Genomic DNA, 27,736 nt, shown 5'->3' on the forward strand with positions numbered 1-27,736 from the left:
ACCTCATCTACTATGTAACCATGAACTCAGCCAGTAAGAGAATCAGGAGCGCCCGTGAATCTGTCTCTACACTAAAGAGAATCGCTATAAAGTTCTGTGCTGCGGGTACTTGACTCCTAACAGAGTGAAATGAGATTTTCAAACACACTTCCCCAAACTGTTTTGGGGTTGTTTTCAAAGTGGGGCGATGCTGCACACTTGATGGAACTGCCGTCTTATTAGCCCTCTCTGGTCGTTGGTCTTCAGCCTCATAAACAGGATTGTGGAAACAACAATTAGAGCCTGATTGGTACTTTTGAACAAGCCACCGCAAAACATCACATATAATGGCCGTAAACGTGTATCGCTTATCCTGGCGGCCACTAGGTGCTCCATCGCCGGCTCCTGGAAAGGCCCAACCCCACTCCTCGCTAAGATACTGAATACAAAATGGCAAACTCCTCATTTCGAGAAGATAGCTGCGTATCTTGACGATTCCATGAATAAATTCAGAAACATTTTGGGATCCCTGGTTGGACAAGGCAGGGGGAAGAGGAATTGACCCAGCCTCTTTCACTTTGCTTACCATAAGACATTCAGAGTTTGGGAATAAACCAAGACCCATTAGGTGTCATTTCCTGTCCTTCATCATATTAGAAATAAGTAAAGACAAAGGTCTTGCCGGGTTTTCAAGACGCCTTTTGTTAAAACCAAAACGTCGTTACATGAAATAATTTGTTTCTACTATTTCAAGTACTGTGAGTGCCTTTTTCTATGCTGATTATCTCATTTGTCCCTTAGGTCCTCTCCACTCGTATCCTGGCCATGAAGGCGTCCCTGTGTAAGCTGTCCCCCAGCACGGTAACACGGGTCTGTGATTACCATGCCAAGCTCTTCCTCATGTCCATCAGCTGCACCCTAAAATCTTTGCTGCGTCCCCACTTTCTCAACACCCCTGACAAGAGCCCGGGGGACCGTCTGACTGAGATCTGCAACAAGGTCACTGATGTTGGTAAGAGGAGATAGATGGGACCTGCTCACACCTGTCCACTGGGAGCCCCCCAAAATCCCATGATCTACCTTAATTCCCCCCTACCAAGTACACCCACCTTACTGTCCCCTCCTGAATTACCCCGACCCTCCCAATGTTTTTTTCCACTGTGCACCAATGAGTAAACTCATTAGATGGTTCATTTAATTGGACGAGCTCTTGTGAGCTGTGATCAACTCTTCAGCTCACCCGCAAAGTTAAAATGCAGAGATTTACATGAGGATCAGGGCAGTGGGAGACGGATACTGAACTGGAGACTGATTTGGAGTACATATAACGGGCAGGGTCCTGAAAGTTATCGGGGAGAGGGGGGTTGGTTGCTGTATAATGGGATCAGTTGCTCCTATGATTGTAGGTTTGGTGTAAGCGTCAGTCTCTGTTCCCCACACAGATATAGACAAGGTGATGATTAACCTGAAGACGGAGGAGTTTGTGCTGGACATGCCCACCCTGCAGTCCCTGCAGCAACTTATCCAGTGGCTGGGGGACTTTGTGCTCTACCTGCTGGCCTGCCTCCCCAACCAGGTAACCTTCCCCTCCTCCCCAACCCGATAACACATCCCTCCCAATCAGGTAAATCCTCCACAAAACAGGTAGCAAGCCCCTCTTCCCTCCCCTAACAATGTGTTATCTCTTTCCCCTGAACACCTCTCCCGCAGGGCTCATTGGTCCGGCCTGGACACAGTTTCCTGCGTGACGGTGCCTCACTTGGGACGCTGCGTGAGATGATGGTGATGATCCGGATTTGGGGGCTCCTGAAGCCTAGCTGCCTCCCCGTCTACACGGCAACGTCTGACACACAGGACAGCATGTCTCTGCTCTTCCGCCTGCTCACCCGCCTCTGGCTGTGCTGTAAGATTCCCAGCCTCCTGTCCGGGAGATCCGCTGCACACACTGCTACAGAGCACTATTTCACTTTTATTAGGAGCCCTTATACTTTATAATGGGGGGGTGCTTTAAAAAAAAAAAAAAAAAATCTAAAAATGCCATCTCCTTTTCTGTCCAAATAGTGTGTTTATCTATAAAATGTACTCGCTTCCAATCTCCGCTGCATTATGCAGAAGTATATAAAACAAAATGACATTTCACAGTTCACAATCAATACAAGAAAATATCAGGCCAAATCCAGAATTATTTTAGCATTGCGATGTATACACCCGTGAAATGGTTATCAGATAATGTCATACATACATTACATACATACATAGATTACATACATACATTACATACATACATACATACATACCTCTGGTATCTTGTTCCCCTGCTCAGATTAACTGCTTTCCTCTAGAAAAATGCACAGTACCATTTAGTTCTTTTGGGGTGTGGGGGGATTTAGAATTCATTTTATTGCAATTTTTAGATATATTATCTGCATTGACTAAATGCATCAGAGCGCTCCAGCTGCAAGAAACTGCCCCCGCATTTATTGGAGTAAATCAACCCATTAAACGCAGGGAAGTTTCCTTTCTCTGACACATCTGCTGCTGTTTTTTGCTCCTCAGAGACTTGGATAAGTGACCCCCTTAGTGGTTGTTCTCCGGTACATTCCATGTACCCGTTCTGTGTGCTGATGTGTGAGGGCTGGTTTCCCCCATCCCAACACCCGGTAAACCGGCATTTCCCCAACGCTCCAAACATCGTTCGCTCTCTAACGGCGCGCCGATTATTTCTCCCTTGTAGCCAGTCACTGTTCCCTCCCACGCGATATTCTGCGACATCACTGCCATTGAATCCTATAGAAACTAAGGCTGTGTCCACTCTGCCCGCGCTTGGCACGTTGAGTACAGTGAATGTGCCCGGCCACACTCACGCGGCCCATGCCCGTACGCTCGCGGGCGCTTGGCGAGACAGATGAAATTGTCTTACAGGCGCGCTGAAGGGTCACATGACCTCAACCAATCAGTGCCACTCACTGCACGGCCACGCCCCCGGATAGAGCCCCCCCCCTGCTCGCGCTTGGAAAACAATATGCCGGACAGCTGAGCACTCATGCTTGGAGAGTTGGTGACGTCACCGCTCTCAAGCATGAGCGTGGTCAGCGGCAGAGTGGACGCAGCCTAAAGGATATAACGGGAGGATGTAGGAACAAAAAGGCTGCAGTTTGGGCAGAGTCAATGGCTGCCCCGCAAAGCTTACAGTCTATTAGCTGCATGTAAATGGTATACATGGCTGCTGTTGATTTCCCTGCCCTAGAAGAGGGTGGGTTAACGGGTGCCTTATTGTAAGAATCGGCACTGACCCCCTTCCGTGTCCTTGCCCCCGGCAGCCCGTGACGAGTCTCACCCCTGTGAACCGGATGAGGCGTTAATTGACGAGTGTTGCCTCCTGCCCAGCCAGCTACTCATTCCCAACATGGACTGGCTCCCACTCGGCAATGGCCTCATCAGCCGGCTGCAGAGCAAGCTGCCCCTGCGCCTGCAGTTTGGGAAGCCCCCTGGCACGCTGAATCACGCCTCTGTGCAGTACGACATCTACACGCGGTAAGCCTGAGCGGGGAGGGGGGGGTTAGACACAATCAACAACAACAAAAAATGTTGAAAATATCTATTTTATTTGACTGCACAAACATGAAAAAAATGTAAGGCAAAGGAAAAAGGTAATAATTTTATTGTACATAGTGGAAATGTTTAGTGAAAGGAAGCGGTCACAGTTCTCCCCCTCTCTCGTTCTCCCCCTCTCTCGTTCTCTTCCCCTCTCGTTCTCTTCCCCTCTCGTTCTCTTCCCCTCTCGTTCTCTTCCCCTCTCGTTCTCTTCCCCTCTCGTTCTCTCCCCCTCTCGTTCTCTCCCCCTCTCGTTCTCTCCCCCTCTCGTTCTCCCTCTTTCATAAAAAAGCTTGTGGGTTAACTCTAATGCTATCCCGTCTCATTCAGGTCACCCGTGCAGCCCAAAATCGATCACCTTAGGCGCCTTCACCTGGGAACGTTTCCTACTGAGACCTGCAAGTCCTGCACACGGTGAGGCGGGCGCGGGGAGCAGTCGTTTGGTTGCAAGTTTGTGGGAATCTGTTCCCACCACGCCCGGTTGGGCTAATCCCTTTCTACTTGAGATTCACCGTAATTGGTTCGTTCTAATCGGGGCTGATTTGTAGGGGAGTGGAGTCCCAGCTCTTTATTTCCACAAGAAACTCAATTGTGATTAACATTAGGATTGGTCCAGGACACTAATAAGGAGTGTAGATATATATATTTTTTCTCTTTATTTAAAGCTGAAATGTTTTATAGTAATTTAGAACTAAATGACGTATACTTCAGTTGGGGCTCTGGCACCTTTTTTTGCTTACGAAACATCACAGTTGTTCTTTGTGCTACCACACCAGAGGTGGCTGCAGGACATCTCTGCAGTGTAGCTAAACATGGAAAGGCTATCCCATACATACCTGCAAAGAATGTGCGTTGCGAGTAGGAGCAAATACATTTCTGATGAGATCTGCACAGCAGTGTCCTCTGTACTGAGCGGGGATACACATGTAGCGGGGCCTCTGATATACCATTGGGGGTGCAGTGAGAAAACGGCGGACGTGAGACAATGGGAAACAGCAGTTCCATGAAGTGGGGTACAGAGTGGGAAGCGGGGGCAGTGTCAGCAGTGGGTTAATTGACTTGAAAGAAATGGTCTATTTCATTGATAGAAATTCTGGGCCTGAATATTGGGGCGCATTCATTTTCGAGAAGTGCACCGACTATTTTACGTTCGAAAAGCAGAACAACATTTTCTTAAATGAAATAACCTTTTTAAAACTGATCCCCATTTTCTTAGGCGAGAAGTGGAACTATGGGATTGTAAATAAAATACCACACACACACGTTGCCAGCCTCAACTTTCTAACCCTTCCCTCCACCCCAGGTGTGGCTGCGTCACGATGCTCAAGTCCCCAAACAAGGCCACAGCGGTGAAGCAGTGGGAGCAGCGCTGGATTAAGACCTGTCTGTGTGGGGGGCTGTGGAGGAAGTTGCCCCTCGCCTACTCCTGACCTCCGACCCTCTCCATCCCCCTGATAAGTGAGCAGCCGTGACCGTCATTCAGGCACCCTGTGGCTGTTAGCGTATGGGGGGTACTACTGGGTCTTTACCACAAGGAAGCTAATTGTGCCACAAAGTATTTTTAACTACAGTATGTGTTAAAGTAACATGTAACATGGGGCTGAGATTTTGGAGGGGTTTGATTTGCGTCTGGCTGCTTCCTTTGTGATCACTGACCTGGAATTTGCACAGGCAAAGCCCCCCTCCCACCTTTATTGTCTCCCTGATGAGGACGGAATAAGAGGAGAGGACACACTTTGACAAACACTCCCCCCCAGTCAGATACCCTGATGAAAAGGAATATGTGCTTTTGTTTTCAAAGAAACATAAGCAGCCAGATTCTTGCTTCCTTTTAGCACAGTGACATTTAAGGCAGATAATGAGATTGCAAAACGTTTTCAGGTCAACTGCCTGGGATTATACCTTTCATTCTTCCACCCCCCCCATCCCTCACCAGCCCTTTTCTCCAAACTTTACTCAGGCATTTTTCCAAAATGGGACGTGACCCCACCCCCCTCAGAGCACATGTTACGGCGTCAGAGCATTTATCCTTCTGTAAATAGAACTTTTTGTTTTCACGTTGCAATGGAAAGTCCATAAAATGTCTTTAAATCCACCCGACTCTGAAATCTTCTGTGGCATTCTGGCCCCCTCTGCTTCCTTCTTCCAACCGAAGCGCCTTTATTAAGGCTACAGAGTGTGATAGGCTCCACCCGACCCCGGGTGAGCTGTGTCTATCTGCTGATTAACCTCTTCTGGGATGATGGAATGATGTGGGGATTGAGTTTTGGTCACTGTTCATTATCAAAAACCTGGTTTAGAAAATTTCTTCTGGTCCGTTTCGAAGGTGAAGTTGTGCCAGGCAATTGGATTTTGTTGGGGATCCTGGAGCCTTGGCTAAGAGATTCAAAAAGGAAACAATATGAACTCTAGATATTGGATACAAGAGAGATTAATTCTGTCTGTATTTATTACATTTACCATCTTAAACCAATATGTTAGAGTACGAATATGTGCAGAATAGGTGATCTTCCTACGGTCTGCAAAAGAGTAGCTTAATTTGTATTAGACGCTTAAATTATGGAGGATGATCTACAGTAGTTGTATGATAGAGGCTAGCGAGGGAGTTGTGTTTCTGTTGGGCAATTAAAGACGAGTGCTGATCTAAAGATAAGAGCCTGACACAATGCATGTGTCACAGAGGCTATTGCTGTCACCAGATCCTATTGGAAGGCAAATTTGTGGCTCAAATAATGTAGCACAGATGAACGTTGCACACAACAATTTGTTGATCACTGTATTACAGTGAAGAGGATACATTTCTATATTGATCACAACGTGTGGTCACCCAGGCACTGTCCTTTTCAATTGCTGGCATGCAGAATGTATACAACAGACGACAGAGAAGCACAATGCTACATCCAATATGACAAAAGTACACAGTAAAATACTTATATATTCTCTTTAAAAAAGTGTCATTTAGTTTAACCCTTTGGCCAAAGCATTGTAAGCCTGCGAGACACGTCAAGGCAGACCCAGTTCGCAAGTCCTAACACTACCAGATAAAATACTAATATTCCTCTGTTAGGATTAAAATTCTCATGTACCTCTATTAGGAGGGAGAAAGACCACATTGGATCTGTATCCAGCAGAATGAAAAAGGACCTGCAAACGGGGTTCTATGTGTTTGGCATGCAGAATGACAAGTAAATGTGCAATAACAAGTAATCAGGTTGATCCCAAATGGATCTCGTGCCACTGTGAGAGCAGTAAGGATCACAAGACAACTGTGGTTATTATAAAGTGATGCAAATACTGAAATGCTGCAGTCTTGACACAATGTCACCAGTATATTTGTCAGTGCAGAGGGATGTTTGTTTGAGGCATATTAAAAAGCCTAATAGACTCCCACTCCTCCTGCAGACCGAGCTAAAAATAAGAGGTTAAATAGACCACAAGAAAAAGAAAGTGAGAGCGCGCTGACCCCTGCTAGTGATTTAGAATATATATCATTTGTAGATGGTGTCTGGAGGGAGAGAGGGAGAGTGCGCAGTGTCCTAGGTGCCTGAATATAGTGCATCCTCCCAGACAGACGGAGCTCCACAGACTGAATGTCAGCCTGAGCTGACATAGGCTGGATCCATGCTACCGCAGACCGTGCGGAGGCATCCGCACGCTGAGCGAACAGACTGGCTTAAGGCAATGTTCGCGTCCATGCGGCGTGCGGGCATGTCCGTGCGGAAGGGGGAGGCGCGCGTTGTGTGAGAAATCGGCTAAACTGGTTTCTCAGCGCAACAGACAGGTCACGTGAGCGGTTTGCCCATTGAGGGCGAACCTGCTCCGTGACGTCACTGGCACGTCCATGAACGGCGCGCGTACCATGGACAAAAAACGCACTGACTTTAAGCGGGTGACGTCACGGCTGCACACGCCTCCGCACGGGCGAAAGCACTGTGGACCGCCGCACACGCCTCCGCATGGGCGAAGGCACTGTGCACCGCCGCACACCCTCCGCACGGGCGAAGGCACTGTGCACCGCCGCACACCCTCCGCACGGGCGAAGGCACTGTGCACCTGGCCTTACACTAACCCCTAGTGCGTCCAACGTAACTACTGTCTGTAAAAAAAACGATAGCCACCACCCGCACCCCCTGACACAAGGCAGACCGCTAGGACCCAGGGCAGACCGCTAGGACACAGGGCAGACCGCTAGGACACAGGGCAGACCGCTAGGGGAGCACCTGCGGTTACGCAGAAACTGCTCGGACATCAATGATTTCAAAGCACAAGTGGCAGAGATGAGAGCGATTCCTGAGCAGGTGTTACTGTTCCAACAGCCTAACAAAAAGGGGTATAGCCGAGCTCTATTTACCCCCAAGTTCCACAACAAAGACACAAGTGATGCAGAGCCCTTATTTGAAAATATCAGATAATTAAAACGGGTTTGGGCAAATAAGCAATATATTTCTTCACATGTCATTCGTGCAAAGCGTGTACATGTCCCCCAGCAATGGTTTGAAACACTGAATCAATTCACAATCCCACAACATAAAACATTTCATTAATTGCAAGATTAGTGGGGTCATTTATCTGGCAACATGTAGGTGCGGTCTAAAGTATGTTTGTAAAACCAAAAGACAACCGAGACAGAGGGTCGTGCAGCACGTACAGTAAGATCCATACGGAATGCCACAAACACCAATTTCACCAAATGCTCGCAAACCCCCCGCCACGCCCCCTCCCCTCGCAAACTCTCCCTCTCTCCCAGGACCGCGATCTGCGGTGAAGCGCTGTGCACGCGCCGCCGCTCCCAGTTAGGTGCGGGTGCTACAGAACGCACTGGGACCGCAGCCTCAAACATGTCGGCTGCGCAACGGGTGCGTCCCATGGTGTTTGGAGAGGCGGAGGCTGCATTCCGCCTCTCCTCTCGCTTTCCTCTATTCCAGGCGCAGAGAAGCTGCAGATTGCAGCTTCTCTGCCTCCCAGACAGCACGGAATGTGTCCGCTGAGCAGCTGGCAAAGCGTTTCCCGCAGGGTCTGCACCCCAGTTGAGAAACACTGGGAAGGGTAAAGATGACATCTCAAGAAACTGGCATGACCCAATAGAGCGATCACCAAATGTTTTATCTTCTATCACGTATGGCACACTTGTCAAGTCTACAATTCCATATTTCATATCTTTTGGATGGTATGGGATAGTCACGCCCCCTGGCACTCCGTAAAACACCTGCCAGGAATGCTTTGAAATCCCTTTAAACTGTGTCCTGTTTGTGTTAGTGTCGGGAGAACCATAATTTACTCCCATCTCTGGCAAAATATATGTTCTTATCTCTAGATTCTATCAGTCCGAAAACTAGGGCTGGCCATGGGGTCGACAGGCAATAAAACATTTCTGTGTATTTTTAATATCAAACTCCAATCACATTAACCCCTGAAACGCAGATCTTTCCATGAAAGGTATTGAAAATTGTTGGTTTGAGGGGGTGAGCGGGGAATGAGGGGTGGCAATAAGTTCGAGAATGTTCAATACAGTGTCAAAGAGAAACTTATGCAATTCATAAGCTACACATGCTTTCTCCCAATGGATTTAACATATCCAAAGCTTTAGCCGCTTTCATTAAGAGCAAAGTTCAAACTCTGCAATTATTTCGATTTCTTTTTTCCCGTATCTCACATATTTTCTGTTTACATCTTTTCAGTTAATAGAATTGAATAGGGTCATTTACTTTAAGACCTCCTTTTAATAATTGTTATATATATTTTTTTATTTTTTATAAATATTTTTACTTTGTCCCGATCTCTTTATTATTTAAGCGAAGCTCCACACACACGAATAAATGACAGAACATTTAAAGTGAGTGTCCTTAAACCGGGGTATGCCTGTATATATCATTTGTAGATGGTGTCTGGAGGGAGAGAGAGAGAGCCTCCCAGACAGACGGAGCTCCACAGACTGAATGTCAGCCTGAGCTGACATAGGCTGGATCCATGGTACCGCAGACCGTGCGGAGGCATCCGCACGCTGAGCGAACAGACTGGCTTAAGGCAATGTTCGCGTCCATGCGGCGTGCGGGCATGTCCGCGCGGAAGCAGGGGGAGGCGCGCGTTGTGTGAGAAATCGGCTAAACTGATTTCTCAGCGCAACAGACAGGTCACGTGAGCGGTTTGCCCATTGAGGGCGAACCTGCTCCGTGACGTCACTGGCACGCCCACGGACGGCACGCGTACCATGGACAAAAAACGCACTGACTTTAAGCGGGTGACGTCACGGCTGCACACGCCTCCGCACGGGCGAAGGCACTGTGGACCGCCGCACACCCTCCGCACGGGCGAAGGCACTGTGCACCGCCGCACACGCCTCCGCACGGGCGAAGGCACTGTGCACCGCCGCACACCCTCCGCACGGGCGAAGGCACTGTGCACCGCCGCACACCCTCCGCACGGGCGAAGGCGCTGTGCACCGCCGCACACCCTCCGCACGGGCGAAGGCACTGTGCACCGCCGCACACCCTCCGCACGGGCGAAGGCACTGTGCACCGCCGCACACCCTCCGCACGGGCGAAGGCGCTGCACCGCCGCACACCCTCCGCACGGGCGAAGGCACTGTGCACCGCCGCACACCCTCCGCACGGACGAAGGCGCTGCACCGCCGCACACCCTCCGCACGGGCGAAGGCACTGTGCACCGCCGCACACCCTCCGCACGGGCGAAGGCGCTGCACCGCCGCACACCCTCCGCACGGGCGAAGGCGCTGTGCACCGCCGCACACCCTCCGCACGGGCGAAGGCGCTGTTCACCGCCGCACACCCTCCGCACGGGCGAAGGCGCTGTGCACCGCCGCACACCCTCCGCACGGGCGAAGGCGCTGTGCACCGCCGCACACCCTCCGCACGGGCGAAGGCGCTGTGCACCGCCGCACACCCTCCGCACAGGCGAAGGCGCTGTGCACCGCCGCACACCCTCCGCACGGGCGAAGGCGCTGTGCACCGCCGCACACCCTCCGCACGGGCGAAGGCGCTGTGCACCGCCGCACACCCTCCGCACGGGCGAAGGCGCTGTGCACCGCCGCACACCCTCCGCACGGGCGAAGGCACTGTGCACCGCCGCACACGCCTCCGCACGGGCGAAGGCACTGTGCACCGCCGCACACCCTCCGCACGGGCGAAGGCACTGTGCACCGCCGCACACCCTCCGCACGGGCGAAGGCGCTGTGCACCGCCGCACACCCTCCGCACGGGCGAAGGCACTGTGCACCGCCGCACACCCTCCGCACGGGCGAAGGCACTGTGCACCGCCGCACACCCTCCGCACGGGCGAAGGCGCTGCACCGCCGCACACCCTCCGCACGGGCGAAGGCACTGTGCACCGCCGCACACCCTCCGCACGGACGAAGGCGCTGCACCGCCGCACACCCTCCGCACGGGCGAAGGCACTGTGCACCGCCGCACACCCTCCGCACGGGCGAAGGCGCTGCACCGCCGCACACCCTCCGCACGGGCGAAGGCGCTGTGCACCGCCGCACACCCTCCGCACGGGCGAAGGCGCTGTTCACCGCCGCACACCCTCCGCACGGGCGAAGGCGCTGTGCACCGCCGCACACCCTCCGCACGGGCGAAGGCGCTGTGCACCGCCGCACACCCTCCGCACGGGCGAAGGCGCTGTGCACCGCCGCACACCCTCCGCACGGGCGAAGGCGCTGTGCACCGCCGCACACCCTCCGCACGGGCGAAGGCGCTGTGCACCGCCGCACACCCTCCGCACGGGCGAAGGCGCTGTGCACCGCCGCACACCCTCCGCACGGGCGAAGGCGCTGTGCACCGCCGCACACCCTCCGCACGGGCGAAGGCACTGTGCACCGCCGCACATCCTCCGCACGGGCGAAGGCACTGTGCACCGCCGCACACCCTCCGCACGGGCGAAGGCGCTGCACCGCCGCACACCCTCCGCACGGGCGAAGGCGCTGTGCACCGCCGCACACCCTCCGCACGGGCGAAGGCGCTGTGCACCGCCGCACACCCTCTGCACGGGCGAAGGCGCTGCACCGCCGCACACTAACCCCTAGTGCGTCCAACGTAACTACTGTCTGTAGAAAACCGATAGCCACCACCCGCACCCCCTGACACAGGGCAGACCGCTAGGACACAGGGCAGACCGCTAGGACACAGGGCAGACCGCTAGGACACAGGGCAGACCGCTAGGACACAGGGCAGTAGCTTGTGAACAGACAGTTGACCCACCCCATCGTCTTCATCCTGGTGAAACCTCATTCTCGGTTCCGAGGGAAGAAACAATGTCATGACAGAGCTTTTTATTGCGACACTTATGGGGTAATAGAAGCAGGAGGGCAGCGTATTTGGGTGGAGACTGTCTAGAATGAAGAGGGTGTGTGGGTCTGCTAACTCCTATAGATCTGCTGTCCGTGGCTGCACAGGGGAGGAGCACAGCAGTGTTGGACGCATAACATGGGCATAATGGATGGAGTGGTGAGACAGGATCTCACAAGGACACCTGAAAATCTATAGGAGAAGGTGTGTGAGAAGAGTTCCTCATGAAGAATTCATTTTCTGCTTGATCCAATTCAAGATTTTTGGACATGTAAAATCCACGGGGTTTGAAGGGGTCCCCTGGAGTCACCCTACGGGAGAGCAGCAGCAGCAGCAGCAAGAGTAGAGCCGCCCTCTGTGTACCCAGCACTGAGATACCATTGTGTCTGTTTTGCAGGGATGTTCTGGCATCTTACTGTAACTCTCCTTACCCGGCTCTAAAGTAGGGCACATCAGATTAACTATACATCTTGGCAGGGCTCAGTATCTCAGGCCTTTGCAGGGTGCTGGGTAGGTGCAGGCCGGGTATGAATAAGTGAATAGGAAAAAAATGGGTGTCAGGAATGTTTATAAAACAAAAAGGTGCTTTATGTTGTTACGGCGGTCAATAACGCCCCACAGGTATTTATATACTTGGTAACACAGGAAACCCGTGCCAAACCATATAATTATATATTTCCCAGGGATTCTGATGCTCTCTCGCTGTGATGTCCCACGGTGAAAACAGCAGAGCCCAGTGTGATGTGAAGAGTGTCCTGTGCAGGGTGCGTAGAAAAATACCCCCCACCAAAAGGCCAGGGCAGTTGCAAAAACTCCTGCGAGCCTTCTCCTGTGCCTTCACCTTACCAGAAAAAACATACAGTTACAATAAAAGGCAGACCAGCGTCTTAAAATAAAAAGGGAAAACATAAAAGAAAACCTATACTTTACCAAATGCCATAGATTTTCCCCCAGAGAGGTCACTGGTAAGAGACGATGAAATATCCCATATCGGGTGGACACCTCTGTGGACATCTAAACTTCATAATTCAGTCTTAAATACATTCTTTTCCACTGAACACAACCTAAACCCAGCCCTCGTTGTAAATTAGCTGTGAGATTAACAGTTTTACGACAGAGCAAAACACCTCCCACCAAATGACGGTTACCTAAAGCCTGCAATATCTAATATATACTCATAACTATATCTCTGTAATACTTACGGAAATGTGAGACATCAATACATTCAGGCACTCACTGCAAACGCAAGGAGAGTAAATGTGAGACATCAATACATTCAGGCACTCACTGCAAACGCAAGGAGAGTAAGTGTGAGACATCAATACATTCAGGCACTCACTGCAAACGCAAGGAGAGTAAGTGTGAGACATCAATACATTCAGGCACTCACTGCAAACGCAAGGAGAGTAAATGTGAGACATCAATACATTCAGGCACTCACTGCAAACGCAAGGAGAGTAAGTGTGAGACATCAATACATTCAGGCACTCACTGCAAACGCAAGGAGAGTAAGTGTGAGACATCAATACATTCAGGCACTCACTGCAAACGCAAGGAGAGTAAATGTGAGACATCAATACATTCAGGCACTCACTGCAAACGCAAGGAGAGTAAGTGTGAGACATCAATACATTCAGGCACTCACTGCAAACGCAAGGAGAGTAAGTGTGAGACATCAATACATTCAGGCGCTCACTGCAAACGCAAGGAGAGTAAGTGTGAGACATCAATACATTCAGGCGCTCACTGCAAACGCAAGGAGAGTAAATGTGAGACATCAATACATTCAGGCACTCACTGCAAACGCAAGGAGAGTAAGTGTGAGACATCAATACATTCAGGCACTCACTGCAAACGCAAGGAGAGCAAGTGTGAGACATCAATACATTCAGGCACTCACTGCAAACGCAAGGAGAGTAAATGTGAACAGCGTAATCATAAAGTTAAGATAAATATTAATATCTGTCTCTAGGTACCTGCTACATCTGACGTGTCTGTAATCATTATGTGTGACTCGGTTCCACAGATACACACATGTCATTTTTAGCATGTTCAGCAGAGGACGTTACATGATATTCTCATATTTAATACGGTCACTCTTGGTTTGATACCTTCTGTAGCCACGCCCCTGGCCATCCATGCACCCCCTGCCGAGAAATGCTTTGAAGCTCGGTCTCGAAAGTTGTCACAGGGGCTATATTTTACACCAACGTCTCCAGACATTGCCCTTATCTCGACTCTACCAGCCATATACACTGGGCCTGCAAAAGGGTGTTAACATACAATAAACCCACTCTTTGTACTTTTCACACCTAACTTCAGTCAAGCCCTTTTGAAGCCCCCACAGATTCCTGACAAGACAGACCACACATTTTCTATTTTAAACCCAAACTGGAGCTCATTAACCCCTTAAGCACCAGAGGGATTAAAATACCTAATATATCATGACATTATCATGACACCAAGGTTTAGCCAAGAAGTGATGCACTATCCCAGATTGTCCACTTGGTAGCGCCCTGCACACACTGTCAGCTGATCTCTAATATTGCCATTGCTCTGTGTGTGTGTGTGTGTGTGCGTGCGTGTAATGATATTAACAGAGGAAGGATCGAAACACTGATCCAACACAGTCCTGTGTTACTGTGTTATTATTAGTATTACTATGTTGCATGCGTGTTTAACATGTTCAGGTGTAAACAGTCACATACACACATACACTCTCCCCGCTGACTTCCCACTCTGCCATCCACGACCTGCCTCATAAAGGCGCCAGTGGCGGAAAGACGGAACACACAGACACAAAGAGCTGGGGGAGACCTTTAATGAAAGCAAAGCAAGAAGCAGCATATAACGTATCAGTTACTTTCCGTATAGCACTGGTGAAGATCTTCCTTTCTGACACAACCATGGCCAAGCAGGCTATAGAGCTGAGATTCTGCAGGAAACCTCTAAAAAGTGGTTATTTAGTCCTCCAAAAATCTACAGGAGGAATGAGTTGATTTATGGAGAGCACTCTAATCCCAGATTGGAGTGTGAGCACTTTAGGCATTTCCAATTTCGCACGTTTCAGATAGATATAATATTGCAGAGGGGGTTTAAATAGTTATCTGCTATGGGGTGGATGTTGAGGGTGTGCAGATAACCCTACAAAGGTGGGTAAGGAGGGCGGGTGACATCCCTGTGAGAGCAGATTAAGGGACGCAGAGAGCGCGGCGAGACCGTCATCCTGACATTATCTTCCTGATCCAGGGCAGGAAGCTGGCGATGTGGGTGTACACTCCGGGGGGGCTGTCATTTCCAAAGGACACGATACCCATGGCCACCCCATCACACACCAGGGGTGCCCCAGAGTCACCCTGAAATTGGAAGCAACACGGTGAGACATCCTGACCAGTTTAATACTGAGGACATATGTGTGTCTGTACTGTATAAAGTAACCATGTATTTATTTGTCATCTGAACTCTATGCCCAGGACAAACTTGAAAACGAGCGGTAACTCTCAATGTATTACTTCCTGGTAAATAGAAGATGCAGGGCACTGCGGGTTTCTATAGAGCTAAGTTATTGCCAGTGGATTGACGTTTCGACCTCACAGGGTCTTTTTCAAGATGAATGGCCATTCATTTAGCTTCTTCTATTTAGCCAGATTCGTTGGCATATTATGCAGAGATTCCTGGGGCAGGCGCACAGGTAGGTGTATCTTTGTTTGTTATTACTTTCATTCATTGGTGTGCAGCATTTCCCATGTATAGTGTTACTTCTTGGTAAAACATTTAATAAATAAATAAAAGCCCAGAGCAGCAACAAGACCCTCAACACAGAGAAACAAACCCTATACAAACATGGGCTAAAGGGGCTGGAGTTACTCACCCTGCCCTGTGACCTCAGATATTACCCCTTGAGTACCAGAGGAGCCTGCCCATGGCACTCAAGGAGTTAAAGCATAAGACAATATGGCAGGAGGGGTCAACTCCAGTCCTCAAGGACCACAAACAGGTCAGGTTTTCAGGATATCCCAGCTTTAGCACAGGTGGCTCAATCAGTGGCTCAGTCATTACAACTGAGCTACTGATTGAGCCACCTGTGCTAAAGCTGGGATATCCTGAAAGCCTGACCTGTTGGTGGCACTTGAGGACTGGAGTTGGCCACCCCTGCACTATGGGGCTGCTGGACATGGGTTATTCGTAAAGCCGAACCCTAAAAGCCTTCCCTTTTCTCTCTCTACTTTGTACAGCGCAAACACAGGAAACGGAGAGAGGTCTGTTTATCTGAAGGGAAGTGAATCAGATGCATTGGCTGGGGTTTATTAAGCTCCAATGTGTGGGTATTGCAACCGATCCAGCAGTTATCTGCTATTCAAGTCAATGGCAGTAAACGCAGGATCGGGGTGTGTTACCCCACATCGGAGATTGATTGATCTGTTCCATCGTTATTGTTTGCCAATTACTAGAGAAGTTCTATATTAAATAGGGACAGTTGAAAAGGATTGTGGGGTGTCTGTCTGTGTGTGTGTGTGTGTGTTTCTCGCTGTGTGTACCTGTCTCTGTTTCACTCTGTGTGTGTGTGCCTGTCTCTGTTTCTCTGTGCGTGTGCCTGTCTCTGTTTCTCTGTGTGTGTGTGCCTGTCTCTGTTTCTCTGTGCGTGTGCCTGTCTGTTTCTCTCTGTGTGCGCCTGTCTCTGTTTCTCTCTGTGTGTGCCTGTCTGTTTCTCTCTGTGTGCGCCTGTCTCTGTTTCTCTGTGTGTGTGCCTGTCTGTTTCTCTCTGTGTGCGCCTGTCTCTGTTTCTCTCTGTGTGTGTGCCTGTCTCTGTTTCTCTCTGTGTGTGTGCCTGTCTCTGTTTCTCTCTGTGTGTGTGCCTGTCTCTGTTTCTCTCTGTGTGCGCCTGTCTCTGTTTCTCTCTGTGTGTGTGCCTGTCTCTGTTTCTCTCTGTGTGTGCGCCTGTCTCTGTTTCTCTGTGTGCGTGCCTGTCTGTTTCTCTCTTTGTGTGTGTGTGTGTGTGTGTGTGTCTCTGTTTCTCTGTGCGTGTGCCTGTCTCTGTTTCTCTGTGTGTGTGCCTGTCTCTGTTTCTCTCTGTGTGTGCCTGTCTCTGTTTCTCTGTGTGCATGTGTCTGTCTGTTTCTCTCTTTGTGTGTCTGTCTCTGTTTCACTGTGAGTGTGTGTGTGTCTGTCTCTGTTTCACTCTGTGTGTGTGCCTGTCTCTGTTTCTCTCTGTGTGTGTCTGTCTCTGTTTCTCTGTGTGCATGTGTCTGTCTGTTTCTCTCTTTGTGTGTGTGTGTGTGTGTGTCTGTCTCTGTTTCTCTCTGTGTGTGTCTGTCTCTGTTTCTCTCTGTGTGCGCCTGTCTCTGTTTCTCTCTGTGTGCGCCTGTCTCTGTTTCTCTCTGTGTGCGCCTGTCTCTGTTTCTCTCTGTGTGCGCCTGTCTCTGTTTCTCTCTGTGTGCGCCTGTCTCTGTTTCTCTCTGTGTGTGCCTGTCTCTGTTTCTCTGTGTGTGCGCCTGTCTCTGTTTCTCTCTGTGTGTGCCTGTCTCTGTTTCTCTCTGTGTGCACCTGTCTCTGTTTCTCTCTGTGTGCGCCTGTCTCTGTTTCTCTCTGTGTGCGCCTGTCTCTGTTTCTCTCTGTGTGTGCCTGTCTCTGTTTCTCTCTGTGTGCACCTGTCTCTGTTTCTCTCTGTGTGCCTGTCTCTGTTTCTCTCTGTGTGCACCTGTCTCTGTTTCTCTCTGTGTGCACCTGTCTCTGTTTCTCTCTGTGTGCGCCTGTCTCTGTTTCTCTCTGTGTGCGCCTGTCTCTGTTTCTCTCTGTGTGCGCCTGTCTCTGTTTCTCTCTGTGTGCGCCTGTCTCTGTTTCTCTCTGTGTGTGCCTGTCTCTGTTTCTCTGTGTGTGCGCCTGTCTCTGTTTCTCTCTGTGTGCGCCTGTCTCTGTTTCTCTGTGTGTGCGCCTGTCTCTGTTTCTCTCTGTGTGTGTCTGTCTCTGTTTCTCTCTGTGTGCGCCTGTCTCTGTTTCTCTCTGTGTGCGCCTGTCTCTGTTTCTCTCTGTGTGCGCCTGTCTCTGTTTCTCTCTGTGTGCGCCTGTCTCTGTTTCTCTCTGTGTGCGCCTGTCTCTGTTTCTCTCTGTGTGCGCCTGTCTCTGTTTCTCTCTGTGTGCGCCTGTCTCTGTTTCTCTCTGTGTGTGCCTGTCTCTGTTTCTCTCTGTGTGTGCCTGTCTCTGTTTCTCTCTGTGTGCGCCTGTCTCTGTTTCTCTCTGTGTGCGCCTGTCTCTGTTTCTCTCTGTGTGCGCCTGTCTCTGTTTCTCTCTGTGTGCGCCTGTCTCTGTTTCTCTCTGTGTGCGCCTGTCTCTGTTTCTCTCTGTGTGCGCCTGTCTCTGTTTCTCTCTGTGTGCGCCTGTCTCTGTTTCTCTCTGTGTGCGTCTGTCTCTGTTTCTCTCTGTGTGCGTCTGTCTCTGTTTCTCTCTGTGTGTGCCTGTCTCTGTTTCTCTCTGTGTGTCTGTCTCTGTTTCTCTCTGTGTGCGCCTGTCTCTGTTTCTCTCTGTGTGCGCCTTTCTCTGTTTCTCTCTGTGTGTGTCTGTCTCTGTTTCTCTCTGTGTGCGCCTGTCTCTGTTTCTCTCTGTGTGCGCCTTTCTCTGTTTCTCTCTGTGTGCGTCTGTCTCTGTTTCTCTCTGTGTGTGCGCCTGTCTCTGTTTCTCTCTGTGTGCGCCTGTCTCTGTTTCTCTCTGTGTGCGCCTGTCTCTGTTTCTCTCTGTGTGCCTGTCTATGTTTCTCTCTGTGTGTGCGCCTTTCTCTGTTTCTCTCTGTGTGCGTCTGTCTCTGTTTCTCTCTGTGTGTGCGCCTGTCTCTGTTTCTCTCTGTGTGCGCCTGTCTCTGTTTCTCTCTGTGTGCGCCTGTCTCTGTTTCTCTCTGTGTGCCTGTCTATGTTTCTCTCTGTGTGTCTGTCTCTGTTTCTCTCTGTGTGTGCGCCTGTCTCTGTTTCTCTCTGTGTGCCTGTCTATGTTTCTCTCTGTGTGTGCGCCTTTCTCTGTTTCTCTCTGTGTGCGCCTGTCTCTGTTTCTCTCTGTGTGCGCCTGTCTCTGTTTCTCTCTGTGTGCGCCTGTCTCTGTTTCTCTCTGTGTGCGCCTGTCTCTGTTTCTCTCTGTGTGTCTGTCTCTGTTTCTCTCTGTGTGCGCCTGTCTCTGTTTCTCTCTGTGTGCGCCTGTCTCTGTTTCTCTCTGTGTGCGCCTGTCTCTGTTTCTCTCTGTGTGCGCCTGTCTATGTTTCTCTCTGTGAGCGCCTGTCTCTGTTTCTCTCTGTGTGTCTGTCTCTGTTTCTCTCTGTGTGCGCCTGTCTATGTTTCTCTCTGTGTGCGCCTGTCTATGTTTCTCTCTGTGTGCGCCTGTCTCTGTTTCTCTCTGTGTGCGTCTGTCTCTGTTTCTCTCTGTGTGTGCGCCTGTCTCTGTTTCTCTCTGTGTGCGTCTGTCTCTGTTTCTCTCTGTATGCGCCTGTCTCTGTTTCTCTGTGTGCGCCTGTCTCTGTTTCTCTCTGTGTGCGCCTGTCTATGTTTCTCTCTGTGTGTGTGCCTTTCTCTGTTTCTCTCTGTGTGCGCCTGTCTCTGTTTCTCTCTGTGTGCGCCTGTCTCTGTTTCTCTCTGTGTGCGCCTGTCTCTGTTTCTCTCTGTGTGCGCCTGTCTCTGTTTCTCTCTGTGTGTGCCTGTCTCTGTTTCTCTCTGTGTGCGCCTGTCTCTGTTTCTCTCTGTGTGCGCCTGTCTCTGTTTCTCTCTGTGTGCGCCTGTCTCTGTTTCTCTCTGTGTGCGCCTGTCTCTGTTTCTCTCTGTGTGCGCCTGTCTCTGTTTCTCTCTGTGTGCGTCTGTCTCTGTTTCTCTCTGTGTGCGCCTGTCTCTGTTTCTCTCTTTGTGTGTCTGTCTCTGTTTCTCTCTGTGTGCGTCTGTCTCTGTTTCTCTCTGTGTGCGTCTGTCTCTGTTTCTCTCTGTGTGTCTGTCTCTGTTTCTCTGTGTGTGTCTGTCTCTGTTTCTCTCTGTGTGCGCCTGTCTCTGTTTCTCTGTGTGCGCCTGTCTGTTTCTCTCTGTGTGCGCCTGTCTCTGTTTCTCTCTGTGTGCGCCTGTCTCTGTTTCTCTCTGTGTGCGTCTGTCTCTGTTTCTCTCTGTGTGCCTGTCTCTGTTTCTCTGTGTGTGTCTGTCTCTGTTTCTCTCTGTGTGCGCCTGTCTCTGTTTCTCTCTGTGTGCGCCTGTCTCTGTTTCTCTCTGTGTGCGCCTGTCTCTGTTTCTCTCTGTGTGCGCCTGTCTCTGTTTCTCTCTGTGTGCGTCTGTCTCTGTTTCTCTCTGTGTGCGCCTGTCTCTGTTTCTCTCTTTGTGTGTCTGTCTCTGTTTCTCTCTGTGTGCGCCTGTCTCTGTTTCTCTCTTTGTGTGTCTGTCTCTGTTTCTCTCTGTGTGCGTCTGTCTCTGTTTCTCTCTGTGTGCGTCTGTCTCTGTTTCTCTCTGTGTGTCTGTCTCTGTTTCTCTGTGTGTGTCTGTCTCTGTTTCTCTCTGTGTGCGCCTGTCTCTGTTTCTCTGTGTGCGCCTGTCTGTTTCTCTCTGTGTGCGCCTGTCTCTGTTTCTCTCTGTGTGCGTCTGTCTCTGTTTCTCTCTGTGTGCGCCTGTCTCTGTTTCTCTGTGTGCGCCTGTCTCTGTTTCTCTGTGTGCGCCTGTCTCTGTTTCTCTCTGTGTGCGCCTGTCTCTGTTTCTCTCTGTGTGCGTCTGTCTCTGTTTCTCTCTGTGTGCGTCTGTCTCTGTTTCTCTCTGTGTGTCTGTCTCTGTTTCTCTGTGTGTGTCTGTCTCTGTTTCTCTCTGTGTGCGTCTGTCTCTGTTTCTCTCTGTGTGCGCCTGTCTCTGTTTCTCTCTGTGTGCGCCTGTCTCTGTTTCTCTGTGTGCGCCTGTCTCTGTTTCTCTCTGTGTGCGCCTGTCTCTGTTTCTCTCTTTGTGCGCCTGTCTCTGTTTCTCTCTGTGTGTGTCTGTCTCTGTTTCTCTCTGTGTGCGCCTGTCTCTGTTTCTCTCTGTGTGCGCCTGTCTCTGTTTCTCTCTGTGTGCGCCTGTCTCTGTTTCTCTCTGTGTGCGCCTGTCTCTGTTTCTCTCTGTGTGCGCCTGTCTCTGTTTCTCTCTGTGTGTGTGTGTGTGTGTCTGTGTGTCTGTCTCTGTTTCTCTCTGTGTGCGCCTGTCTCTGTTTCTCTCTGTGTGCGCCTGTCTCTGTTTCTCTGTGTGCGCCTGTCTCTGTTTCTCTCTGTGTGCGCCTGTCTCTGTTTCTCTCTGTGTGCGCCTGTCTCTGTTTCTCTCTGTGTGCGCCTGTCTATGTTTCTCTCTGTGCGTCTGTCTCTGTTTCTCTCTGTGTGTGTCTGTCTCTGTTTCTCTCTGTGTGTGTCTGTCTCTGTTTCTCTCTGTGTGCGCCTGTCTCTGTTTCTCTCTGTGTGCGCCTGTCTCTGTTTCTCTGTGTGCGCCTGTCTCTGTTTCTCTCTGTGTGCGCCTGTCTCTGTTTCTCTCTGTGTGCACCTGTCTCTGTTTCTCTCTGTGTGCACCTGTCTCTGTTTCTCTCTGTGTGCGCCTGTCTCTGTTTCTCTCTGTGTGCACCTGTCTCTGTTTCTCTCTGTGTGCGCCTGTCTCTGTTTCTCTCTGTGTGCGCCTGTCTCTGTTTCTCTCTGTGTGCGCCTGTCTCTGTTTCTCTCTTTGTGCGCCTGTCTCTGTTTCTCTCTGTGTGTGTCTGTCTCTGTTTCTCTCTGTGTGCGCCTGTCTCTGTTTCTCTCTGTGTGCGCCTGTCTCTGTTTCTCTCTGTGTGCGCCTGTCTCTGTTTCTCTCTGTGTGCGCCTGTCTCTGTTTCTCTCTGTGTGCGCCTGTCTCTGTTTCTCTCTGTGTGCGCCTGTCTCTGTTTCTCTCTGTGTGTGCCTGTCTCTGTTTCTCTCTGTGTGCACCTGTCTCTGTTTCTCTCTGTGTGCGCCTGTCTCTGTTTCTCTCTGTGTGTGCCTGTCTCTGTTTCTCTCTGTGTGCGTCTGTCTCTGTTTCTCTCTGCGCTGGAAGAGTTGAAGGCCGAGGCAAGCCGAGGGACGTTAACCCAGTCGGGGCATTATTGGCCAGTAATGCCCTGTTCTGAGGGGATTATTACTTCATTATTTTCTCCCGAGGTTGCACGGACGAGCAAATATCTTTGCTGTCATTGTGTCAGTTTGGTCTCTGAGTCTCTCCTGTGCCCTTACTGGGATCTCTCTTTCACAAAGTCCTAAAAACACATTTTTTTTTTTAAGTTTCCTTACCTTTACCTTTTATACTCAGATTCCACATCACACTGATTATTGATATAGAAACATTTGTGGATCTAAATTTGCGCAGCCGTTAGATAATTAAATCATGCAAAGAAGGTGTTACATGAGGAGTTGCACACGGACGTTTTGTTACTAGGCAGGTCTGTGGCTTTAATCTCCTCTGCATGGTGCTAATTTAGGAGTGGTTAGAGTCTCTCACCTTGGCAGCATCCCCACTGCTCCCAGGCTGCCCAGCACACATCATGGCATCACTGAGTTCCACTGGGATGCTCTCCTGGCATCTCTGGTTGTTCACAATAGTCACGTTCACCTCCATTAGCACCCGGGGCACTCTCCCGTGCCCCATCTGCCCCCAGCCTGCCACGTTACACACTGTGCCCGATGCCACACGCTTGTTTTTCTTTGGCAGGGCGATGGGTTGGATGGCATCATTCAGGTGGACTTTAGCTTTCAGCTAGGAGAGTAAACAAGCTGAGTGTCAGGGCCAGCGTTGGAGAGGAAAACAGTATATACAGTGTGTATATATATGTATGTACGTACGTACAGGTATCTGTACCGTGTTAGCCGAGCTTAATAATCAAAAACAAATAGACGATACTGTTCTGTGGATATATAACGTTGCCATCCAGCAGGGCAGCAGAACAGCAAAGAGACAGCACTCAGAGGTAAGTCAGCAAAACAATGTACTGAAACAGACACAAAAATCCAACGTTTCGACCCCCCGAGGGATCTTCTTCCTGTGGGTGTGCTCCCTCTGGGGATCAAAACGTCGGATTTTTGTGTCTGTTTCAATACATTATTTTGCTGAGCACACAGTGCCACTTTTTGCTTTAAATCCATATGACATAGACCCCTATAAGCTTATGCCTGCTGCATTGCACAGCTTTAAAGCACAGCCTGGGTTAAGATGCATAGCCAGTAAACCCGCCCACAGACAGGTGTGTGTGTGTGTGTGTGTGTGTGTGTGTGTGTGTGTGTGTGTGTGTGTGTGTGTGTGTGTGTGTGTGTGTGTGTGTGTGTGTGGCCACAGAACGGATTTGTCTATTTGTTTTTGATTATTAGGCTCGGATAACACGGAACAGATACCTCTAAGTGTGTGTGTATGTATGTATGTATGTATGTATGTATGTATGTATGTATGTATATGTATATATACATACACTAACGGTGGAGGTTTTTTGTCGCCTTTTTCACCCACCATAACTTAAAATGTGTATGGTAAACCTACCCCGCCATGAAAATTGCAAAGCCAGTACAACCAACCTCACACTGATGAGACCCATAAAAGTCAAAACAGCTGTCTGTGAATGGTTTCTCTGGCTTTGCATCTAATCCCATGCTGTGCTTCATAGCTGTGTTAACAGCGAACATTAGCTTATAAGGGTTCCATGTAAAAAATGGATTTCATGTAAAAGTTGACACGGTATGCTCATTTGCATGTAATTTCCCAGAATCCCTTGTTTCAGTGGAAGCACTGTATGCTAGGTGAAAGGCAGGGTTGCAGACCTGTCTAAGAATATGCTCACAAGTGATTTTTTTTCTTTCATACAGTATATATATATATATATATATATATATATATATATATATATATATATATATATATATATATATATATATATATATATAACAATTACAGTAACAATTCAGCTTTAAAGGTTACATAGCTCTTAAAAGATTGCATTATACAGTATGTATATATGTGTGTGTATATATACACACACACACACACACACACACACACACACACACACACACACACACACACACACACACACACACACACACACACACACACACACACACACACACACACTGTATAATGCAATCTTTTAAGAGCTATGTAACCTTTAAAGCTGAATTGTTAGTCTGTGAAGCCCCTGCTCTCCTACCCCATGTATCTAAATGTGCTATCACCCAAAGTATATATTCTTCTAAATCTAGTCTCGCACATTAAACAATCTCCAGTACGTGGCTGGCTCAAGTCATCCTGTGCTAGATGCAGCTGTAGCATTGCAGACGTTATATATGATGCATAATATAACATTCAATATGATTTCTGAGTTATTGATTAATAATAATATTGGTATTTTGTTAAGTACAGTATCCACCAGCACCAAATTGCACACTGCCAGAGAGATGTGCAAAGCCTTCTCACGGGGTCGCGATCCATGCAATGTTTGCTCTTTTATGAGTCATGAAACCAGCTGCGGCAGAGTCCGAGTTGGCCTGCGGGTCGCTAAGCAAATATTTCCTTATGCATCGAAATTTAGTTTAAATTGCAGAATTCTCTCCAATCGCTGTAGAAGTCGCGTAATGCTGAGAGTATATATAGGGCACACAGCATGTTTCACTCGATATTTCGCTGAAAGCCGTTTGAGGTTTGGCGAAACGCTTTGCAGGAGTTGGATTTTAGGGGGTAAAATACTAGTCATTTCACACATCTTTCCTGTATATAGGGAGGTCTATTTATGTCTTTTGCCCAGGTTTTGCCCCAGTTCTGCTGCCTGAGAGATTTGAGTAGATATACCCCCTGACGTCATATGAGGGTGCAGATTGATGTAACAATCCTGTTTAATGTCAAGTCATTTTACATGACGATGGAAGATTTACATGCGTGTGCAGGGACCGCACCGTGCAGAATAGCATATAATAATATCATGCAATATATGAGGCTGCACAATAATGCTGCTTATTATTAATTTGATTAATATTCATACAATATAATGCTAATGTAACCTTGCTGCCGAATTTAATCTAGCTGTGACAGGACGGACATCTTTAAATAACCCTCTTGTTCCCGAGCTGACCTTCAGTAACATTATGTCACTGTCGTGTGTGGCACTGTCATAGTTGGCGTGCCGATTGGATACAAGAACAGGGAAGGTGTTTTTAGCGCTCTTGTCATCAAGAGAATGAAGTCCGAGAGAAACCTGGGTATTCCTGAGAGAGAGAGAGAGAGAGAGAGAGAGAGAGAGAGAGAGAGAGAGAGAGAGAGAGAGAGAGGTTTGATAACCGGGCACAGAGTGTGGTACCAGGGCACATAACAGGCACAGGGTATGATACCAGAGCACAGTGTTGTACCAGGACCCAGAACAGGTCCAAAGTGTGATGCCCATTTGGGCACACACACATTGCCAGCAAGCTCAAACCCCAACACCCATATATATATTTATGTCAAAATGAGTGCTACTGAGCGTGGCAAATGTATACAACAAGTGACAGGGGTGCCCAATGCTACATCCAAGTGACAAAACATACAGTATATGGTAATAAGCAGTGGTCGACAAACCTATACATTTGCACGCCCCGGGCGAGTGGATTTAACATCGTGGCGAGCTCCTATTGGCCCAAGCAGCACACGTGTGGTACTAGGTGGCGAGTAGATTTTTTTGTTTGGCGAGTAGATTTTTTGGTGATTTGTCGACCACTGGTAATAAGTATAAAGTTAAATACTTGAATAATAATATTTTCTTGGTTATTTAGTTGAACCCTTTGGCCAAAGCGTTTTGGGCACAGAAACAATAGGGCGTGTGATCCCCTGCCCTGGCACGTAGCAGAGTGTGTGATCCCCCCCTGGTACTCAGTGGGCAGAATGTATGACCCGCCCCCCCACCGACGGTCAGCAGGCAGAGTGTGTTTGAACCGCCCCCCCCTCCCCCCGGCACTCAGTGAGCATTGTGTTTGATCCCCCTGGCACTTAGCGAGCATTGTGTTTGATCCCCCCCTGGCACTCAGCGAGCATTGTGTTTGATCCCCCCTGGCACTCAGCTAACATTGTGTTTGATCCCCCCTTGCACTCAGCTAGCAGTGTGTTTCATCCCCCCCCTGGCACTCAGCTAGCAGTGTTTCATCCCCCCCTGGCACTCAGCTAGCAGTGTGTTTGATCCCCCCCTGGCACTCAGCTAGCAGTAGGTGCAATCCTCCCCCCTCCCCCGGGCATGCTGAGTGTGTGATTAATCCTCCCCTGGCATTCAGCGGGCACTGCCAACCCTCTCACCTCCCGGCGCAATGTGCAGCCGTCATCACAAAGTCTCTGCTGACCAGAAAGCCACCGCACACAAGCCTCTCCCCGGCTTGGTTATTGTAGGTGATATAAGCCATCCAGGGCTTGGAGTGGGGAGCAGCTTCACGTCCCCCTATAATCCTGTCCTTTAGGGACCCTGCAAGAAAGCTCATTTACATTACTAGGGTGGGCACTGATTGTCCAGGGTGGGAGCACTGATCTGGGAGGGGGGAGCTCCTTATTGCACTCTATCTTTTCAGCTTGATCTTTGGGTTTAGAGGGGGCAGCTTAGTGAGGGCATTTCTTATGCTGAAATTGCTTGTTTGAAGATGGTTAGAAAAGACAATCAAGAGGAAAAATACCCGTGCCCCAGTGTGAGTGTGGTAGCCCTGTGCTTCAGTGTGAGTGTGGTAGACCTGTACCCAGTGTGGGTGTGGTAGCCCTGTTCCCCAGTGTGAGTGTGGTAGACCTGTGACCCAGTGTGAGTGTGGTAGCCCTGTGCTCTGAGTGTGAGTGTGGTAGCCCCATGACTCAATGTGAGTGTAGTAGCCTTGTGACTTAGTGTGCGTGTGGTAGCCCTGTGACCCAGTGTGTGTGTGGTAGCCCTGTGACCCAGTGTGAGTGTGGTAGCCCTGTGACCTAGTGTGAGTGCGGTAGCCCTGTGGTCCAGTGTGAGTGTGGTAGCCCTGTGACCCAGTGTGACCGTGTGGTACCCCTGTGCCCCGAGTGTGAGTGTGATAACTCTGTGCCCTGAGTGTGCGTGAGGTAGCCCTGTGCCCCGAGTGTGGTAGACCTGTGACCCAGTGTGAATGTGGTAGCCTTGTCCCCAGTTTGAGTTGGTAGCCCTGTGCCCCGGTGTCAGTGTGTTAGCCCTGTGCCTACCTGTGTGCCCCTGAGCGATGAGGCACAGGAGGACTGCCAGCTGAGTGAGCTGTGCCATGCTGCTTGTGATGGTCCTGTGTTGCAAACTGAGCTGGTGCAACTCCACTATGTGTTATCTGACCACCCTGCTGAGATCAGATAGTCTAAAGTCAGTCTGAAGTTAACCTCTTAAAGGCTCAACCCCACTTAGGACTAAAATGTCTCAGTGGTGACATGTTTATATGTATATCTTAATTGTTATAGTGCCCACAGTGTACTCAGCACTTTACAAAGCAGATAATAGTGACGGGGCTGCGGGAGGAGCTTCGGGTTGGGTCTCCGGCGGGGTGAGCTAGGCCGCCTGTACGGTTCCGCCCAGATCGGGATGCGACTGAGGCGGAGACTCTAGGGATATGCTGGGCGAGCCCATGGAGCTGGGGCTTATTAGCTTACCTCGGGGGGGTCATTCTCATGTGCTAAGGGGGGAGGTTTCCCCTGTCTGCGCTCCGTTGCTAATAGCAGTTCCTGCAGGAGGGTCGGCAGCACGGCCAGCAGCCAGGGCCGGGCCCAATCCCTCTGTGGGCGGGTTGTTACAGGGGCAGGTTGCCTAGTGGCCTTGCTAAGAGGCATTTTGTCCACTCTAGGCGGTAGCCCAGGTGGGTCAGTGGTAGTCCATGGGCCTATCTTAGCATCGGTACCCACACCAGGGCCTGTGGCTGGTGCAATTCC

General features: G+C 49.8%; 2 protein-coding genes and 1 long non-coding RNA gene across 5 annotated transcripts in view; 1 reads left to right on the forward strand and 2 right to left on the reverse strand.

Annotated features, from left to right (window-relative positions):
- Positions 1 to 5,668, forward strand: part of MED16 (mediator complex subunit 16) — a 20,728-nt gene extending 15,060 nt beyond the window's left edge. For all 3 annotated transcript variants that reach the window (XM_075611472.1, XM_075611471.1, XM_075611470.1), the window contains exons 10-15: positions 781 to 991; positions 1,422 to 1,555; positions 1,690 to 1,882; positions 3,300 to 3,513; positions 3,904 to 3,987; positions 4,877 to 5,668. In XM_075611472.1, coding sequence (XP_075467587.1) covers positions 781 to 991; positions 1,422 to 1,555; positions 1,690 to 1,882; positions 3,300 to 3,513; positions 3,904 to 3,987; positions 4,877 to 5,003 — 963 coding nt within the window. In that variant the 3' untranslated portion in view covers positions 5,004 to 5,668. The remainder of the gene's footprint in view (positions 1 to 780; positions 992 to 1,421; positions 1,556 to 1,689; positions 1,883 to 3,299; positions 3,514 to 3,903; positions 3,988 to 4,876) is intronic.
- LOC142501499 (uncharacterized) lies at positions 5,097 to 13,168 on the reverse strand. The gene is made up of 2 exons (XR_012803506.1): positions 13,079 to 13,168; positions 5,097 to 5,949 (listed from the first exon to the last, which is right to left on the reverse strand). It is a non-coding gene; the product is annotated as an uncharacterized LOC142501499 (long non-coding RNA).
- Positions 13,169 to 14,679: 1,511 nt separating this feature from the next.
- Positions 14,680 to 27,177, reverse strand: LOC142500918 (mast cell protease 8-like). Its single transcript, XM_075610192.1, has 5 exons — positions 27,029 to 27,177; positions 26,141 to 26,303; positions 24,951 to 25,083; positions 22,340 to 22,594; positions 14,680 to 15,232 (listed from the first exon to the last, which is right to left on the reverse strand). The coding sequence occupies exons 1-5, from the start codon at positions 27,084 to 27,086 to the stop codon at positions 15,098 to 15,100; spliced, it is 744 nt and encodes a 247-aa protein (XP_075466307.1). The 5' UTR covers positions 27,087 to 27,177; the 3' UTR covers positions 14,680 to 15,097.
- Between the last annotated feature and the right edge of the window lie 559 nt (positions 27,178 to 27,736).

Source organism: Ascaphus truei, chromosome 8 (assembly GCF_040206685.1).
Source record: "Ascaphus truei isolate aAscTru1 chromosome 8, aAscTru1.hap1, whole genome shotgun sequence".
In the NCBI taxonomy this organism is placed as follows: Eukaryota; Metazoa; Chordata; class Amphibia; order Anura; family Ascaphidae; genus Ascaphus; species Ascaphus truei.